Source organism: Antechinus flavipes, chromosome 2 (genome assembly GCF_016432865.1).
Source record: "Antechinus flavipes isolate AdamAnt ecotype Samford, QLD, Australia chromosome 2, AdamAnt_v2, whole genome shotgun sequence".
NCBI lineage: Eukaryota > Metazoa > Chordata > Mammalia > Dasyuromorphia > Dasyuridae > Antechinus > Antechinus flavipes.
Window position 1 is genome coordinate 522,787,825 of NC_067399.1, and position 19,087 is coordinate 522,806,911.

General features: G+C 35.7%; 1 protein-coding gene across 1 annotated transcript in view; it reads left to right on the top strand.

The window, feature by feature from the left end:
• The first annotated feature begins 15,592 nt into the window (after positions 1–15,592).
• Positions 15,593–19,087, top strand: part of AP4E1 (adaptor related protein complex 4 subunit epsilon 1) — a 97,515-nt gene continuing 94,020 nt past the window's right edge. The window contains exon 1 of the mRNA XM_051980649.1: positions 15,593–15,767. Within this exon, the coding sequence (XP_051836609.1) occupies positions 15,618–15,767 (150 nt within the window). The 5' untranslated portion in view covers positions 15,593–15,617. The remainder of the gene's footprint in view (positions 15,768–19,087) is intronic.

Consider the following 19,087-nt stretch of genomic DNA (forward strand, 5'->3'; position numbering starts at 1 on the left):
AGCAGCTGGATCTATAAACATGGAGCCCTCTCTGCTTAGGGTACTTAGTAGCTTGACCCAATGGCTGGAATGAGAAAACAGGCTGTGGATCCTGTCTCCTGGCTAGCAGTCAAAACAAAGGAAGGAAACATAGGCAAAAGTTTCTGTGAACTGAATGTCTGAGTCACCAAGGGAGAGTAGAAAAATAGCATGTGTTAGCTTGGAATGGTCTTGATTAGGGCAGTTTCTTTTGGCTAAAATATTAGGCTCCCCCCCACCCCCTGCCCCAGAGGACCAGAAGGCCTCACTTAGCTCTTTCTAGATGAATTTTTGGGTTTAGGATGAAACCATATTCAGTCAGATTCCATCTTCTTCATAAAGAAAGAAAATAGCAGTAAATGGAGGCCCTTGTGTCCCTGATTAATCCAGACCAATATCTGAATGGGGGAAGGGGAGGTGTGGGGAACTGTTAATGACTGTTAAAAGTAGCCAAGAAATTCTGCCCTCACACCAAAACAAATTAAAAAAAAAAAAAAAAAACCCTAGAAGCTTCCCAGGCATTTGGTGCTGGTGATTTTGGCTGCCATCACCCAAAGAATTAGAGTTTCTATTCCAAGGCCATGAAGTTAGGACTGTAGTTTTTCCTCTTTTACTTCTAATTGATGTTTCTTTTTCTTTTTTGGTTAGAAGTAAAGTCTTAGGTTTTACCAGCACATACTAGCACTTCCTTTGTATTTTCTTAGAGAGTTGTCTATGTCACTGAGAAAGTTTATGTGACTTTCTATAATATGTCAAAGATGGGTTCAGTCAGGTTTTCCTGGAAATTTAGTACAAAATGGAAATAAAAGGAGTTGTTATTTCCTTATGGACCAATAGATTATCACTAATACTTCTTTCTTTTAACTTTTAGAAAATTTATTTCAAAATAAAAAAAAAAAAAACAAACAAAATAAAAAAAATGTTATATGCACAGCAGAACATGAAAGGATTAAAAATATGAGACAATAAATTTCCATATCAAGAAGATCTATATGATAAATATTATACATTGTGTCTAGGACTGTCCATCTTTTTTTTTTTTTTTTGGCTCCCTTATAGTTTTTCTTTTTATTTTCTGATGTGTACTTTTAATTTCATTCTTTTTTCCTTTTCTTTCCTCCAACCTTCTCCAAGAAAGTTTAGATACATTTATATATACTTACATATATATGCATACATATACATCTCTAATCACACACATACACACACACACATTCATATACATCTATATAAGGCTGTACTATGTTTGTCCTCTGTTTCTCTGAAAGTGATCATCTTTCATAACTCCAAGTCTTTCCTTATTTTTCTAAATCCACTAACTCATCATTTCCTACACCACAGCAATATTCCAACCTAATACTATCTAGTTATTTTAAACAGTCTAAAACAATATTGATTTATTTGGCTGACATATAATGTAGTTTCCCAATTTTTCTTTTTTGATTAAATATATTTAGCATTAACTTTGAGATCAATGATTACTAGCCCTGTTTTTTTTCCCCCTAATTATTTCCTATTTCTCTTTACTTCTCTGTTTCTGCATACTATCTTGCCTTACTCTTATTTATTCCACCCCATCAAGGATTCCTTCTTTATCCTTTTCTCCACCTTTTCCCTCCTTCTTTATCCTATTTTTATTTATCTACACACACTTCTGTGCTCCCCATCTTATTCCCTCCCCCTTATTTCTTTATAAATTTAGAAGACTTTCATACCCTTCTTTAACCCATTCCCAATGGGAGTAGTATTCCAGAACTACTATCCTCCTACACCATCTAATTTTTTGGTATCAGTTCTTGCTCTCACACCTCATTCATATAACATAATAATTTTTAAAAAACCTTTTTCTACATGGTTTTGCTTTTAAGAATCATACCTTTTTTTTTTAAATTATAGCTTTTTATTGACAACATATGCATGGGTAATTTTTCAACATTGTCCCTTGCATTCACTTCTGTTCCAACTTTTCCCTTCCCTTCCTCTATCCCCTCTCCTAGATGGCAGGCAGTCTCATACATGATAAACATGTTAAAGTATATCTTAAATACAACATATGTGTACAGATCCATCCAGTTCTCTTATTGCACAAGAAAAATTGGATTCAGAAGGTAAAAATAACCTGGGAAGAAAAACAAAAATGCATGTAGTCCACATTTCTTCCCCAGTGTTCTTTCTCTGGGTGTAGCTGATTCTGTCCATCATTGATGAATTGGATCTTCTCATTGTCGAAGATATCCATTTCCATCAGAATATATCATCATATAGTATTGTTGTTGAAGTGTATAACAATCTCCTGATTCTGCTCATTTCACTTAGCATCAGTTCATGTAAGTCTCCCCAAGTCTCTCTATTCATCCTGCTGGTCATTTCTTACAGAACAATAATATTCCATAACATTCATATACCACAATTTACTCAGCCATTTTCTAATTGATGGGCATCCATTCAGTTTCCAGTTTCTGGCCACTACAAAAAGGGCTGACACAAACATTCTTGCACATACAGGACTTTTTTCCTTCTTTAAAATCTCTTTGGGATATAAACCCAGTAGTAACACTGCTGGATCAAAGAGTATGCACAGTTTGATAACTTTTTGAGCATAGTTCCAAATCACTCTCCAGAATGGCTGAATTGTGAATTCCACCAAGAATTTTATCAATGTCCCCGTTTTCCCATATCCCCTCCAATATTCTGCATTATCTTTCCCTGTCATTCTAGCCAATCTGAGAGGTGTGTAGTGGTATCTCAGAGTTGTCAATTTGCATTTTTCTGATTAATAATGACTTGGAGCATCTTTTCATATGGCTAGAAATAGTTTCAATTTCTTCGTCTGAGAATTGTCTGTTTATATCCTTTGGCCTTTTATCAATTGCAGAATGGCTTGATTTCTTATAAATTTGAGTCAATTCTCTATATATTTTGGAAATGAGGCCTTTATCAGAACCTTTAACTGTAAAAATATTTTCCCAGTTTATTGCTTCCTTTCTAATATTGTTTGCATTAGTTTTGTTTGTATAAAAACTTTTCAATTTGACATAATCAACATTTTCTATTTTTGTAATATTCTCCTCTAAAATGTAATGTTCTCTGGGAGCAGGTTTCTTGGGGGGCTTCTGGGAGCAGCCTTCCTTTCCATTCAGTAATAACCCCAAATGCTGCCAGCTATTAAAGTCCAAATCCTTTATTGTCTCTTTCCAAGTCTTGTCTCCTTTCCTGGGGCCTGGTTAGCTTTAATAGAGGCCTATCTCTCTCCTTGGTTCCAAGAGGCTTGACTTCTCTGGCTTCTGAATCTCCTCAACTTCCAAAGATTTGTGCTTGAGCCTCCAGCCAGTACAAAGGTAGAAGATGGAATGAATCTGTCTCCGCCTCAGAAAGCTTCTAGTGTGCTTGTTCTTTCTGGCCCTGACAGCTCCTTCTTATATGTTCCATACTGAGTATACACCAATCATTATATCACTAGGAAACTATTATTTGTTGTAGGATTAAATCAATGCTAAACTAGATTTAATCACTGTCTCCTTATTCCACTTACTCAGTACCTTGTAAGAGTCCTAACATATTTTGTGATCAATAATAATCTCTAGTTCTTCTTTGGTCACAAATTCCTTCCTCCTCCACAAGTCTGAGAGGTAAAGTATCTTCTGTTCCTCTAATTTATTTATAATCTTATTCTTTATGCCTAAATCATGTGCCCATTTTGATCATACCTTGATGTATGGTATTAAGTGTGGGTCCCTGACTAGTTTCTGCCATACTAATTTCCAGTTTTCCCAGCAGTTTTTGTCAAATAGTGAATTCTTATCCCAAAAGTTGGGATCTTTGGGTTTGTCAAACACTAGATTGCTATAGTTACTGACTGTTTTGTCCTATGAACCTAACTTATTCTACTGATCAACTAGTTTATTTCTTAGCCAATACCAATGGTTTTGTTGACTGCTGCTTTATAATATAGTTTTAGAGCAAGTACAGCTAAGCTACTTTCATTTGATTTTTTTTTTCATTAGTTCCCTTGAAATTCTTAACCTTTTGTTCTTTCATATGAATTTTGTTATTTTTTTCTAGGTCATTAAAATAGTTTCTTGGGAGTCTGATTGGTATGGCACTAAATAAGTAGATTAGTTTAGGTAGTATTTGTCATGTTTATTATATTCACTTGGCCTATCCAAGAGTACTTAATATTTTTCCAATTGTTTAAATCCGACTTTATTTGTGTGGAAAGTGTTTTGTAGTTTTGCTTATATAGTTCCTGACTTTCCTTTGGTAAATAGATTCCCAAATATTTTATGCTATTGACAATTATTTTAAATAGAATTTCTCTTTGCATCTCTTGATGTTGGATTTTGTTGGTGATATACAAAAATGCTGAAGATTTATGGGGATTTATTTTGTATCCTACAATTTTGCTAAAGTTGTGGATTATTTCTAATAGCTTTTTAGTAGAATTTCTGGGGTTCTCTAAGTATACCATCATATCTACAAAGAGTAATAGTTTGGTTTCCTCATTACCTATTCTAATTCCTTTAATCTCTTTCTCAACTCTTATTGCTGAAGCTAGCATTTTTAATACAATATTGAATAGAAATGGTGATAGTGGGCAACCTTGTTTCACTCCTGATCTTATTGGGAATGGTTCCAGTTTATCCCTATTACATATGCTGCTTACTGATGGTTTTAAATAGATGCTCTTGACTATTTTAAGGAAAAATCCATTTATTCCTATACTCTCAAGTGTTTTTTTAAATAGGAATGGATGTTGGATTTTTATCAAATGCTTTTTTTTTGCATCTGTTCAGATGATCATACAGTTTTTGTTAATTTGGTTATTGATATAGTCAATTATGCTAATAGTTTTCCTAATATTGAACCAGCCCTAAATTCCATATATATCCCATGTATAGGTATAAATCCTACTTGATCATGGTATATTATCTTGGGGATGATTTTCTGTAATCTTTTTTCTAATATTTTATTTAAGATTTTTGCATCAATATTCATTAGGAAGATTGCTCTATAATTTTCTTTCTCTGTTTTCAACCTACCTGGTTTTGGTATCAGTACCATGTCTGTGTCATAAAGAATCATATTATACTCAATTCTACCCCAATCTTTCTTTCAAACTATCCAATTACTATTGTCTAAGGACAATCTTAGAAGATGGTTTCCATTACCAAGTATAAAATATAGTTTGTCCTTATTGAGTCCCTTTTGATGTTTATCTTATATTTCTTTTGGATTTTATAAGTTGAATTTTCTATTAAGTTCAGGGCTTTTTTTGCAACAAAATCCTGAACGTCTGACAATTTATTGAATATCTATTTTTTTTTCATTCAGGATTATGTTTTATTGGGTATTTTCAGTCACAGCTCTAGTTCTTTTGCTTCTCTAATGCTTCTTTTTAAAAATAAAATTTTAAATTAATCAACAAGTATTTATTAAGCATTTAGTATTTGTAATCGCTGAACTAGATATGTGACATATAAAAACAAAAGTAAAACAATTTCTTCTTTCAAGGACTTTTTATTCTGTTGAGGGTTCTTCTAAATCCGGGATTCTTAAAACTTTTTCCACTTATGATTTTTTTTCACTGAAAAATTTTTACATGATTCTGGGTATATAGGTATATAAAATAGGTATAAAAATCAAACATTTACTGATAATAAAGAATAAAGAATTGTATACTTTGTATACAAATACTTATACTGTTTATCAGAGGTAAAAGCAAATTTTCATACTAATGAAATGGATATGCTTACTTGTTTTTACATAAAGAATTAAATCTTGACTGTATACCAAGATAAGGTCTAAATGGGTTCATGATTTAAGCACAAAGGGTGATATTATAAGCAAATTAGGAGAACAAAGGATAGTCTGCCTCTCAGATTTGTGGAGAAGGAGGGAATTTATGTCTAAAAAAGGACTGGAGAACATTATGAAATGCAAAATGGATGATTTCAATTATATTACATTGAAAAGTTTTTGTACAAACAAAACCAATGCAGACAAGATTAGAAGAGAAGCAGAAAATTGGCAAAAAAAAAAAAATATATATATATACATATATATATATATTCCAATGGTCTTGTGATGGAGAGGTCATTTACATTCATAAAGAGGACCATGCGGATTGAATGTGGATCACAACATAGTATTTTCACCTTTTTTTGTTGTTGTGTGCTTGCTTATTTTTTCTTTTTTTCTTTTTTTCTTATATATATATATCCAAGGGTTCTGAAAAAAGCTTTCATTTCTGAAATACAGAGAGAATTGACTCAAATTTATAAAAATACAAGCCATTCTCCAATTGATAAATAGTCAAAGGACATAAACAATTTTCAGATGAAGAAATTGAAGCCAAATGAAAAAATGCTATAAATCACTATTGACCAGAGAAATGCAAATTAAGACAGTTCTGAAGTACCATTATACATCTCATATTATCCAAGATGACAGAAAAAGATAATCATAAATGTTGTAGGGAATGTGTGAAAACTAAGACACTAATACATTGTTGGTGGAGTTGTGAACTGATCTAACCATTCTGGAGAGCAATTGGAACTACACCCAAAGGGCTATCAAGCTGCATACCTTTTGATCCAGCAGTATCTTTACTGGGTCTATATCCCAAAGAGATCATAAAAAAGGGAAAAGGACTTATGTGTACAAAAAATGTTTGTAGTAGTCTTTTTTGTGGTAGCAAGTAACTGGAAACTGAGTGGATGCCCATCAGTTAGGAAATGGCTGAATAAATTATGGTATATAAATGTAATGGAATATTATTGTTCTATAAAAAATGATCGCAGAATGACTTCATAGCCTAGAGAGACTTACATGAACTGATATTAAGTGAAACAAGTAGAGCCAAGAGAACATTATAAACAGCAACAAACAAGATTATATGATAATCAATTCTAATGGATTTGACTCTTTTCAACAATGAGATGATTCAGGCCAATTCCAATGGTCTTGTGATGGAGAGGTCATTTACATTCATAAAGAGGACCATGCGGATTGAATGTGGATCACAACATAGTATTTTCACCTTTTTTTGTTGTTGTGTGCTTGCTTATTTTTTCTTTTTCTTATTTTTTCCTTCTTGATCTGATTTTTCTTGTGCAGCATAATAAATGTGGAAATCATTTAAAAAATAAATCTTGGTGCAATATTTGGTACAACAAGATGTAGAGTACTCATAAACCTTTTACTATTGCCAAATTTTTTGTTTGCATACATTCAGTTATGCAACCCCATATGAGGTTCAACCTTATAGTTTAAGAAGCTTTGTTCTAAATCCATAGTTAAATTAGAGTCTATGAACTTTTGAAAACTATTATTTTGATAGCTGTTTCAATATAAGTGCTTTCTTTTGTAATTCCATGTATTTTATTTTACACATTGAAAAATACTATTCTGAGAAGAGGTATATAGACTTCTCCAGACTGCTATGATATAAAAAGGTTAAGAATTCCTGATTTATTTGATTACTGAGATTATTTTCCACATAAATACCATCAGAGCAATCTTTTGATCATTTATTAAAGAAAATAATTCAATTACTAGTGAACTGAAACAATTATTCAAATTTATTCTTTCATATTGTTCAACTTAAGCACACTAAAGATCAAGTTTCAAAATATAGTGTTATTGTAACTATTGTGCCACAAAACACTTGTGATTGCATTGCAGATTTTTTAATACATTATTAATACAAATGGTTTGACCAAGCTTCTCTCTAAAACAAAAGTCCATCATTTGAATACTAATATGCTTCAGGTGATAACTTTTTTGGTAATTTTTAAAATTAAAGCCTTTTATTTTCAAAATACGTACATGGATAATTTCAACATTCACCTTTACAAAATCTTGTGTTCTATTTTTTTCCCCGCCCTCACCTATCCCTTCCCCAAGACAGCAAGTGATCCAATATATGTTAAACATGTGCAATTCTTCTATACATATTTCCACAAATATCATGCTGCACAAGAAAAAAGTGATATTTTAAATATCACTTTTCAACCTTTGAAGGTTTTCAACCTTCAAACATCTCCTCCATAATGTCCCTATTAATTAGGTAGATAATTTGACTGGGAGACATAGAGCAATGCAGTCTCTAAAGAACTAAAACTGAAGGTCACTCAAAGGGAGTGGAAAGATGCATAGTAGGTGTTAGCAAGGATGCAGCACATTATAAACAATTATGCAGAAGAAGTTGAGTGAAGGATGTTATCAAAGAAATATGTGATCAAAAAGAAGATAGACTGGTCATGTGAATAAAAAGAGGGATTATTAGTGAACAGTCCAAGTCACCTGTTATTATCTTAGAGATGAGAAAAGAATTTGAGGAAGGTTCTTAATACTTCAGGAGTAATCTTCTCTGGTAAACTTATAAGAGGGAATGGCCAAGAGTTGCACAAAATAGGCAGGCATGAATGAGACCCATAAAATAGAACTATTAGTTATATCTGGAAGATAGCTTTGAGGTTATTAAGTTCAAGCTTTCATTTTGCCAGTGAAGAAGTTACCATAGCATGTTTTAATATATCTTGTTGACTAATTGTTAATCGACAGATCATATGGACTATTTATACCTGACTTCTGGTAGAGCTTTCTGAGCTTATATTGGTATGAACAACCACAGTCAGACTCACTATACCTTAATCCCAATATAGTGATGTCATTTTAGTCTTCTTTGAGAACAAAGGATAAAAAAACCAACCAAGCAACCGATCTCCTGATATTTTATAAGTAGATATACCTTACAGTAGGATAAAAGTGTATTTCTATAAAATAGAATGCAAATTAATTTTGAGGAATAAATTTTCCTATTGAGTTATATCATATTTCTGAAAGCATTAGTTTAAATTAATCTTTAGTAGGTAATAGCTACTGCCATTTATCTTTAAGGTTTTTAAAAATTATTGTTCTAACCTTGATTAGTAAAAAATAGAATCATAGTTTTAGAGTGTAAAATAAACTAGAGTGGAGAAGAAGCCAACTAGTCTAATAACCTTATTTTATAGATGAGAAAACAGATACTAATGAGGATAAGTGATGTGCCAAACACAAGTAGCAAGTTACAAAGGCAAGATTTAAAAGTAGGTCCCCCAAGTCAAAATGTAGTTTGCCCTCAATGCTAGTTGCCTTCCCTCTGTTGATTATCTTCAATTTATCCTGTAAATTTTGTGTTCACACATAGATGGTTGTATGTGGTCTTCCCCATTAGACTTCAAGTTCCTTGAGGGTGGGGACTGTCTTATATCTTTCTTTGTATTGTTAGCACTTAGTACAGAACCAGACACACAGAAAGCAAGTGTTTAATAAATCCTAATTGGCTGGCTTCCCATTTAATAATGTATCCTACCAATTGAACAAATTCTGTGGTGAATCCTTGGATGATGGAAACCTAGCCACGCCCATCCTCAGGTGCCTGTCTTTTCACATGTGTTTGCAGGTGCTTCTGTCATCATCCTCTGTTGCTCCAGCTGACTAATTACTGGAGGACCTCTGCATGAGAGTTCAGGGACTTTCAACATCACAAAGTCACCACCTGGACAGATCCATCTTTGGAAACTTGTTCACCTAAGATCAAAAAAGAACAAACAAAAAAGAAACAGCATTACTCACAGAATCATGGTGGCCAGTTGGAAGAAACACAGCTACTTCTCCATCCATCAGCCCAGGGCAGTTCTTGCCTTACTTGCTTCCATGGAGAAAAAGAGACAGAGAAGTTATCAGACCATGTCTTGTATGTAGAACTTCAGTTCTGGCCCAAAAACCTCCTAAGTCACTGGTACTTGCCACTCTGTACCCAATCAGAAGACTTTTAACCATTACATAACATAAGCCCCTTTAGTTCATTATACCTGGAAATAGTCTTAAGTTTCACATGTTGGATAGTTCCAATCCAAGTTTTCAGCTTGATGGTTTATTTAGCTGATTGTTTTTGGCTTCAAATTGTATTTATTGAGAATTGGCCACAAATAAACCATTACCACAGATTTAACCTTTTGGTCTCCAAAGCTGACTTTTAAAACAAAAACAAAAACAAAACAAACAAACAAACACAAAAAAATCGTCTCTAATACTCTTTCTTTCTGTACTCCCAGATTGAATATGGAATGAATTCAGCTATTCAGTTCAAGTATATGTCAAATACCTTCCACGTGTTTAGTGCTGTTAAGTGCCAACTAGAGTGGGAGGTATTTGTGTGTGTGTGTGTAGGGGTTATCGTGGAACTGAGAGGTGGGGAAGCACTTGAACTATTACATAGCAATACAGGTGCACAACTGAGAGACAATATGCCTCCTGAGGCAAAACTCAGCCAGTTCCACTTGCTTCTGGGTGGAGTTTCAGGTATAAGGTTATAAAGTGAATAACTGGCTCTGCATTTTATACCAGAGTTGTGTAATAAATGTTTCTTTGTGAGCGAGTTCCAGCTCTATTATCTTTGGAAAATTCCTAAATTGAATTGTTCTTTTTTAAAAAAGAAAGGTGAAATTAGAAAGTGTGTGGCAGTGTTTAGGCCTTCTGGCTAAGGTATGTCTTAAAATGTAGATTTCCCTAAGGGAGGCTATAAGCAGGGGTGTGCTGATAACACTCTGTTTAACAACTGGGAAATATGTATGCACATGAAATTTTAAGTACAATCTGTGTTATTACTAATACTTGCTTAAGTCTAGACAATCAACAAAACAATAATAAAGCTCCAATTTGTACACATAGATTTCTGACAAGTAAATACTCACATTGAAACTTTAATAATTGGTTCTAAAGTCAGTTGGAACTGACTCTGGCACATCTTGGGCTCTAAGTCAGATTAAGGGAAGGAATATTAGTAGATAGTGATGATGGGGTTAAATCTGGGCCTGATAGCAGTAGAGGATGGGTTGGTCATATGAAGAAAGCAAGATATAACTGATGGATACTCTGTATGCTCCATTGAATATCTTTGTAATATAAAAAGAAAGTGAGACAAAAATCATCAGTCATTCTACATTTTACCAATAAAACTCAGTCAGAGGAGATAGAAAATAATTTCCATTAATAATAATTATAAAATGTATAAAATAGTAGGGAGTTCACCTTCAAGATTTACAGAATTATATAAATATGACAATCTTCTATATAGAATTAAAGAAAGACATAAATAACTAAAGAGATACTAATTGTCATGGTTTTGCCAATATACTAAAAAATGAAAGTGCTACCTAATTTAATTTATAGATTCAGAGTTATACCAATCAAATTACAAAAGAGTTATTTTATAGATTTAGGGAAAAAACAAATAAAAAATGAAATCCGTCTGGAGGAACATAAGATCAAGAACCTAAAAGAAACTAATAAAAAAAAAGGTAGAAAGCATTATATATATAACATTAGAGGTCATCTTTTGCTAAAAGTAACAGTTGTCACATCTGATTATGGTTAAAAAATAGAAAAATTGTTCTGTGAATCAGATTAAGTGAAAGATATTGAAATTAAACCAAGGATGGTAATTAATGGGGAAGGATTTCACTATTGGACAAAATTAAGGGGAACATTGGAAAACAGTTTGCTCTATGGGTAGGTACAAAAAGTCCAAATGGCACTTATGCTCTGAAGTAGCTGATATGCTTGCCCATTCTAGACTTTCCCCCATGGTACTGTTTTTTCTACCATTATAAAGAACCCTACTATCTGTTCCAAAGTTCCAAAGTTTACTGATGAGTTTCATTTAAAGAGAAGAAAATAACAATTCTGGCATTTTGGGACAAGGTTCCTATTATGAAAATCATAGACAAATCAGAAATAAACAGAAAATAATCCATTACAATTATCATCATTACTATAGAAATGATGGGAGGTACACAAGAACTCTCCTTGTTCCTGCTTTCCCATGATTCATGGAATGCTGAGGTTTTGACTGATGGTGGGCCAAAAAATGTGCAATAAGAAGTGGCTAGCTAGTAATGGAATTAGAAGTGTGAGTAACTAAGGGACTCAAAGTCAGATGTCAAGGTGATGTGGTGGTAGTGGATTTTTTCCTTGCCAAAGACAGACATTGGGTTTGTTTCCCCTAAATGACCAGACAAGGAAGGAACAGAATAGAACCAACTGTCAAGAATACTGGTTTTCACCTGACTCTAAGCCCATGCCCTAGCCTGTTAGAAATCCTGGGTCTAGAGTTCCAGGGTGTTCAATGAATGATTAGCTCTACTGAATAAATACCTGAATTGAACAGAAATTGCAAACTGTGTTGCATTGCCTATACTCTTTACCTTGCTCAGAGGCAGAGGTGAAAGAAGAACTAAACAAATTTATATATATATATGTATGTATGTATGTATATTTTCCACCCCTTAGATTAGAACTTAGATTCAAAGTGATGTATGCATTTTTTTTTTTTTTTAAATGGCTTAGGTCTGGGAGAGACTGCAGGTGCAACTAAACAGTAGAGCTTTTGTTATTCATTGCCTTTTATTGATTCTATGCCAAGAGGAGAACATAGTATGTAGCTAAGCACATTTTATCTGTTCTTATGGGAAGTAACTTCATTATCCAGCTAGATGCATAGTAGGAAGCACATAGGAGACTGAGTTAGGAAGATAATGGAATTGGAATTGGAATTCTGTTTCAGATATTATATGACTATAGTCAAGTCATTTAAGTTATTCATCAGTTTCCTCATCTCTGAAATGGAGATAATAATAGTATCTACATCACAGAGTTGTTGTGAAGATCAAATAAGTTTATATATATAGTGTTTTGCAAACTTCAAGATGTAATATATACTAGAATATTGTTAGATGATGATGATTAACTGGGCTCAGAGAAGTTTGTTCAGGGAGAGAGTGAGGTTTTGTAATAAGATAGGGGCTTTTCAATGATTTTAATTGGGCAGTTCCATTCTTCCTAGATATCAAGGTGGCACTATAATGTAGTGAAAAAGCAGAGTTAGGACTTAGAATTATTGTTGGTTGTTTCAGTTGTAGCCAACTTTTTGAGACCCTCATTTGGAGTTTTAAAGATACTGAAGTACTTTGCCATTTCCTTTTGCTCATTGATACAGATGATGAAATTGAGGGAAACAGGGTTAAGGGGCTTATCCAGAATCACATAGTAAGATTTTGAGACTGGTTTTGAATTCAGGTTTTTCTTACTCTAAATCTGGTGATCTATCCACTGCCATGTAGATAACTATCTACTAAATGGTAGACAATAAAGAGTTTGATTCTTCCCCAATTATCCTTAAGTGATACATTAAGATCCATAGAAGCCAGAAGAATATGCTACAACTTAAATAATAAAATTTCAAACTTTTTGGACCTAGTGGCATCTCCTTATTTTACAGATCAATAAACTGAGCTTAAAGATGATTATTTGCCTAAGGTCACATGGCTAGTTAATGGAAGAATTGAGACTAAAACCTAGATTTCTGGGCTCTCATTCAATATTATTTCTCATTTTATTAGGGAAGAAATAGAGAGCTTTTGCTAGGAAAGGATTTCTGCAATAGAAGTGGGAAAACAAATTTTAGGACAGGTACTGGTTCAGAGAAAGTGGGATGTGAGAAGCAAAAACTGATAGCTGAGGGTGTAGAACCATGGGATGATTCCAGGGTCAGATACGTAGATTCTAGAGAATGGACTGCAGTGGAAAGCATTGGCTTGGAGATGAATTTCCTGGGCTCTTGAAGGTCATTTCTTTGTTCACCTTGGGAATGAGGGAGGGAATATTTGTCCTAGTCAGGTGCTTAGGGACAGGTAGGAGGCTGTTAGGAAATGCTGCTGCTATTACTGCTACTTCCCTTATTAATCTTGCAAGTTGAAAACAACTTACAAGGTACTTCATTTACTTTTTACACTTTTTCCTTCACAGAATCATGGTTTTAGATCTGGAAAGGATCCTAGAGTTAGAAAGGATAGTAGAGGTCATATACTCCAAGCCCTCCATTTCACAGATGAGGAACAAACCTCCAAAGATTAAATAGCTTTCTTAAGGTCACACAGATAATGATAGATCTGGTTTTCATACACAGGTCATCTGATATTAAAGCCAGTTCTTCACTGTACTTTCATACAGCCATTCATTTTTCTCCATGTGCTTCTTCCTCCCTTCTCCACAAGCCCATGGTTTTGGGCTCACTCACTGACCTATGGATTCATTCATCTATTCATTTATGCCTACTATGTGTCTTAGAGTCTTACAATCTATGGATGTCCTATATGTGCCCTTAAAAGTCCATAAAGGCATATATCCTTTTATGAGAACAATTCTGTTGCTTTTCTTGGTTCAGGCGACCACTGGTGACTGTCAGAACAGATTAGAAGTACAGAGTGAGTTTAGAGGAGGGTACTCAAGAGAGAGGAAAAGAAGTCCAGGCATTGAGTCAATCAATCAACAAGCCTTTATAAACACCTAGTAGGAGCATTTGAGGCATTGAGTCAATCAATCAACAAACAATTAATAAGCACCTAGGGAAAGAGTAAGAAGACCTAGGTTTCTCAAGTCCAATCCATGACACATATAGGCTATATGACCCTGGGCAAGTAATAACTTCTCAGTACTTCCTATGCAACTCTGAAGGACTCTAAATTGAAGAGAATGTGCTAACCTGAATTGGTCCAAGGGAGTTTTCTTCTGACCACCCCCTCCTCCCTCAATCTGCCCTCCCTTCTATCAGCTCCCCTCCCCTTTTCTTTCCCCTCCCTCTTCCTATAACTTTAGGGAAAGAAAAATTTCTACACCCAATTCTACACCGGTTTGAGCCAAATCTGATGAGAGGAAGGCTCGTCCTTATTGCTTATTTCCCACTCTGATAACAGGTCTTTCATGTGAGGAGATTTACCCTATTTTGCCTTGCCGTCCTTTTTTCCTGGTACAACTTTCCCCCCTCCCCCCAAGGGAGAACTCCTTAGCCTCTGGAATCACAGATCCAGTTCCTGTCTCTACTCTGTGCTAGGGCTTCAGGACACAGATACAAAAATGAGTCCGTTTCTATTCTCCAGAAGTTTACATTCCCACAGGATGAAAGATCAAATATCTGAGTATAGCACAAAAATGTACACTTCCAAATTCCAGCGAGGGACAACCCGGTTGAGTTTGTGTTTTGTGGTTGTGAAAGTGGGCTTTAGGAATCGGGGGGATAAGGAAATAGGGAAATGAAGTTGAAAGGGTAATACTTGGGTTTGATTTCGGACTCTGGATAAATGATTTAACCCTCTTATAATCTCAATTTTCTCATCTGCAAAATGGGAATAATAGTGTAGGCAAAGCGCACTTCTGCTTAAAGCACAATCTAAATGCCACTATTCTGGGGGAGTGTAGGAGGATTCTGTGAGGGTGGGGCTGAGTGGGACGGTTTTTACCGAGGTTTAAGAAGCGGCTCCTAGGGCTCGCAATCTGGAGGAAACTAAAGTTCACACTTCCCCAAATTTGAAAATGAAGACCGTAAGGGAGAGTTTTCGCTAGACTCTAGCGCCTCCGGTGGCCGCAGCGCGGCAATGTTCTTGTTCATTTCGTAGCCCTGAATAAAGTTTTCTACTTTAAAGAAACAGGAAGTGCGTGTCAGGCCCGGGGCACGCTGGGTCTTCCGGGATGAGGAAGGAAGCCTGGTGGCTGCGATGAGCGATATAGTGGAGAAGACCCTGACGGCGCTGCCGGGGCTCTTTCTGCAGCACCAGGCGGCCGGCGGTTCCGGGGTGCCCAGGGTGTCCGTCTCCTCTCGGCTGGGCAGCCTTATCCGCAGCATCACCGCGCTCACGTCCAAGCACGTAGGTGGCCGCGGAAGGAAGGCGGGGCGCGGGGGAGGCTCCTTGGGATCCCTCCTCAGCCAAGTCCTCCCCAACCATACCCTCTCATCCGGGCAGAATCCCCAGCCAGTATAGGCCCTTCCGGGATCCCTCCCTAGTCGAGGTCCCCTCAACTCCCCCGGCTGGTGGTTCTCAGCCGGGACTCCGCTACCTTATCCTCTAGCTCATGGGTGATCATGCTGCTCTCTGAGCCGGAGACTGCCAGGGAAATGGGAGGGCGGCCTGTCTTTGACTTGGGTGGAGGTGTCCCGGGAAGCTTTCTTCGGACTGGAGTCTGCTGTGTAGGGGGGACCCCTTGGTCTCCCGGGAACTTCAGACTCGGAGCTCCCGGAGGGCGATCGTTAGATTTTTTTTTGCCTTTGTTTTCATCCCCATGGCTTAGTACTTAATAGCTCTTTAATAAATGTTTATTGAATTGAATCAATGGAACTGAGGCTGAGTAAGATCTTGTGAAATCCAGATTGGAAGGGCTGGAGATTTGTGCCGATTAGCCCATTTCCCCCCTTGAAGGAGGAGTGTTGTCATGCGAACCGCCAGGGACAAACCCGGTTTGATCAATGTTTAATAAAGGCTCCCAAAGCTGGAAAAATAACCAAATGCTTGCCCTAAGAGGAAGAGTGTGTGGTTTTTTGGAGGAAGGAAGAGAGGGAAAAAAGGAGAGAAAGGAGGGAGGGGGAGAGGGAGAGGGACAGAGACAGAGACAGGTGAGAAAGACAGACAATATTATGGAGAATATGGTTACTGACAATAGAGCTGTCATGTGCGCCACCCTGAGGTTCGCAAAAAAATTTATCTCATTGATCCTATAACAACCCTGTAAGGTTGTCCCTATTTTTACAGATGGGGAAACAGATTTTTGAGGCATCTCTTGACCCCCTATTCCCATCCTCTCCCAACCTCTCAGCTTCCTTGACTATGTTGACTTCTGATTAGATCTCAAGCTCTGAGGGCAGGACTGTTTTCAGGTCCTCTTCCCATTTGTATCCTTATTATCACAGTAATACATGTTTATTGAATTGAACTGAAGCTGAGAAAAATCAAGTTATTTGCAAATAGTAAGAGCTTAAGACAGATTTTGAATTCAGGTCTCTTTAATTCTTAAGTCCAGTTCTCTTTATTTTTTGCACCCCTACATATAGGCTAGCATACGTAAGGCTAGGAGAGAAGCAAAGTGATGTAGGAACATTTGAGGAGGAACCTCTCTCAGAATTATTTTCCATTTTACAAAGCGGGGAAAATAATTCAGAGAGAGGTTAAGTGATTTGTCTAGGGTCACACAGCTTGTAAGTGTCTGGGCAGAATCTGAACTCATCTTACCATCTCCAAGTCAGCATACTTAGCCACTGCAATACCTGGCTGCCAAATGTTCACAGAGCATTCCTGATTCTTCCAATGTTGTGAGAACCAAATGAGATAATATATGCAAAATGCTATAAATATCAGCTACTATTATTTATTAACAAACATAGTCTCATCTCAGTTCATTAGCATTCAGATAGAAAGAGTTCTTGGGATCCTATTAGTCTTTTATGTGCATTGTTCTGTGTATCATTGTGCAGATGACGATTAACTATTTGCAATTTGAATAAAACTTTTTATCAAAAGCTCATCCTCTTTGGGCTGACTGAAAGAATCTTTGGGACAAATGCAGTAATAGACAAGATAGATATCCTGGTTGGACATGGTAATTATTTCTTTGGCTAGATCTCTATATTTTGAAGACTTTTTATTTCAGATAGATTGGAGATTATTGGTATTCAGTATGGCTACATTTTTAAAAATGTTGCCTTTGCATTTTTCCATATTAATGTTATATCTGGCGGATTGTAGGCAACAGCTTTGTTTGTGATTATATGCCAGTTCTAATAGTTTCTTTGAATTCTCACAGATATTTTAAAATAATTTTAATTGTAGTATTAACATTTGTCATCTTTAGTTTATGGAAGACGATGGGCTTCTAATATATAATTCTGGCCAACTGGTTCTATCTGGTTAGATATTTGGTAGGTAATAAGGTATAGGATTAAGATTATTTTATTTTATTTTATTATTATTTTTTTTAATCAAGCAACAAGCATTTATTAAGGACTAAGTACAATTCTAAGCAGTGACCATATAATGGCACAAATGGAAAAATGGCAAGAAATTATAATAAAAAACATGGATTATAGCAATGTGTTGAATTAGGAAATCTATTTCCACAGATGTTTCTATTTAAAACATGGAAGTAAAATGTTTTAAAGTTTGTTAAACATTTTGGAAGATATGTATAGCACTGACATTGCAATTTGTTGTAGAGACAGTTCCCATCTTCAATAGTGTAACTGAGTTCCATTGCTTTGCTTTGATGAAGCAATTTGATAAACTCTGAAACCAACACATCTTTCAAAGCCCTGTAAATGCTGACTTTTATTTTATTTTATTTTATTTTTTTTAATTTAATTTAATTTAACAATAACCTTGTATTGACAGAATCCATGCCAGGATAATTTTTACACAGCATTATCCCTTGAAATCACTTATGTTTCGTTTTTTCCCCTCCCTCCCTCCTCCCCCCCCCCCCAAGATGGCAAGCAGTCCTATATATGTTAAATATGTTGCAGTATATCCTAGATACAATACACATTTGCAGAACCGAACAGTTCTCCCGCTGCACAGGGAGAATTGGATTCAGAAGGCAAAAATAACTCAGGAAGAAAATCAAAAATCAAATAGTTCACATTCATTTCCCAGTATTCCTTCTTTGGGTGTAGCTGTTTCTGTCCATCATTTATCCAATGAAACTCAGTTAAGTCTCTTTGTCAGAGAAATCCACTTCCATCAGAATACATCCTCATACAATATCGTTGTCGAAGTGTATAATGATCTCCTGGTTCTGCTCATCTCACTTAGCATCAGTCCATGTAGGTCTCTCCAAGCCTCTCTGTATTCATCCTGCTGGTCATTCCTTACAGAGCAATAATATTCCATAACATTCATATACCACAATTTACCCAGCCATTCTCCAATTGATGGGCATCCATTCATTTTCCAGTTTCTAGCCACTACAAACAGGGCTGCTACAAACATTTTGGCACATACAGGTCCCTTTCCCTTTTTTAGTATCTCTTTGGGGTATAAGCCCAATAGAAACACTGCTGGATCAAAGGGTATGCACAGTTTGATAGGATTAAGATTATTTTAGGACAAAGTTGAAGAACAGTTGATGGTTTCATTGCCCTGGAACTAAAGTAAAAGTAGGAAGATGGGGAGTATTGTCAAATATGTCTGGAAGAGTAAGG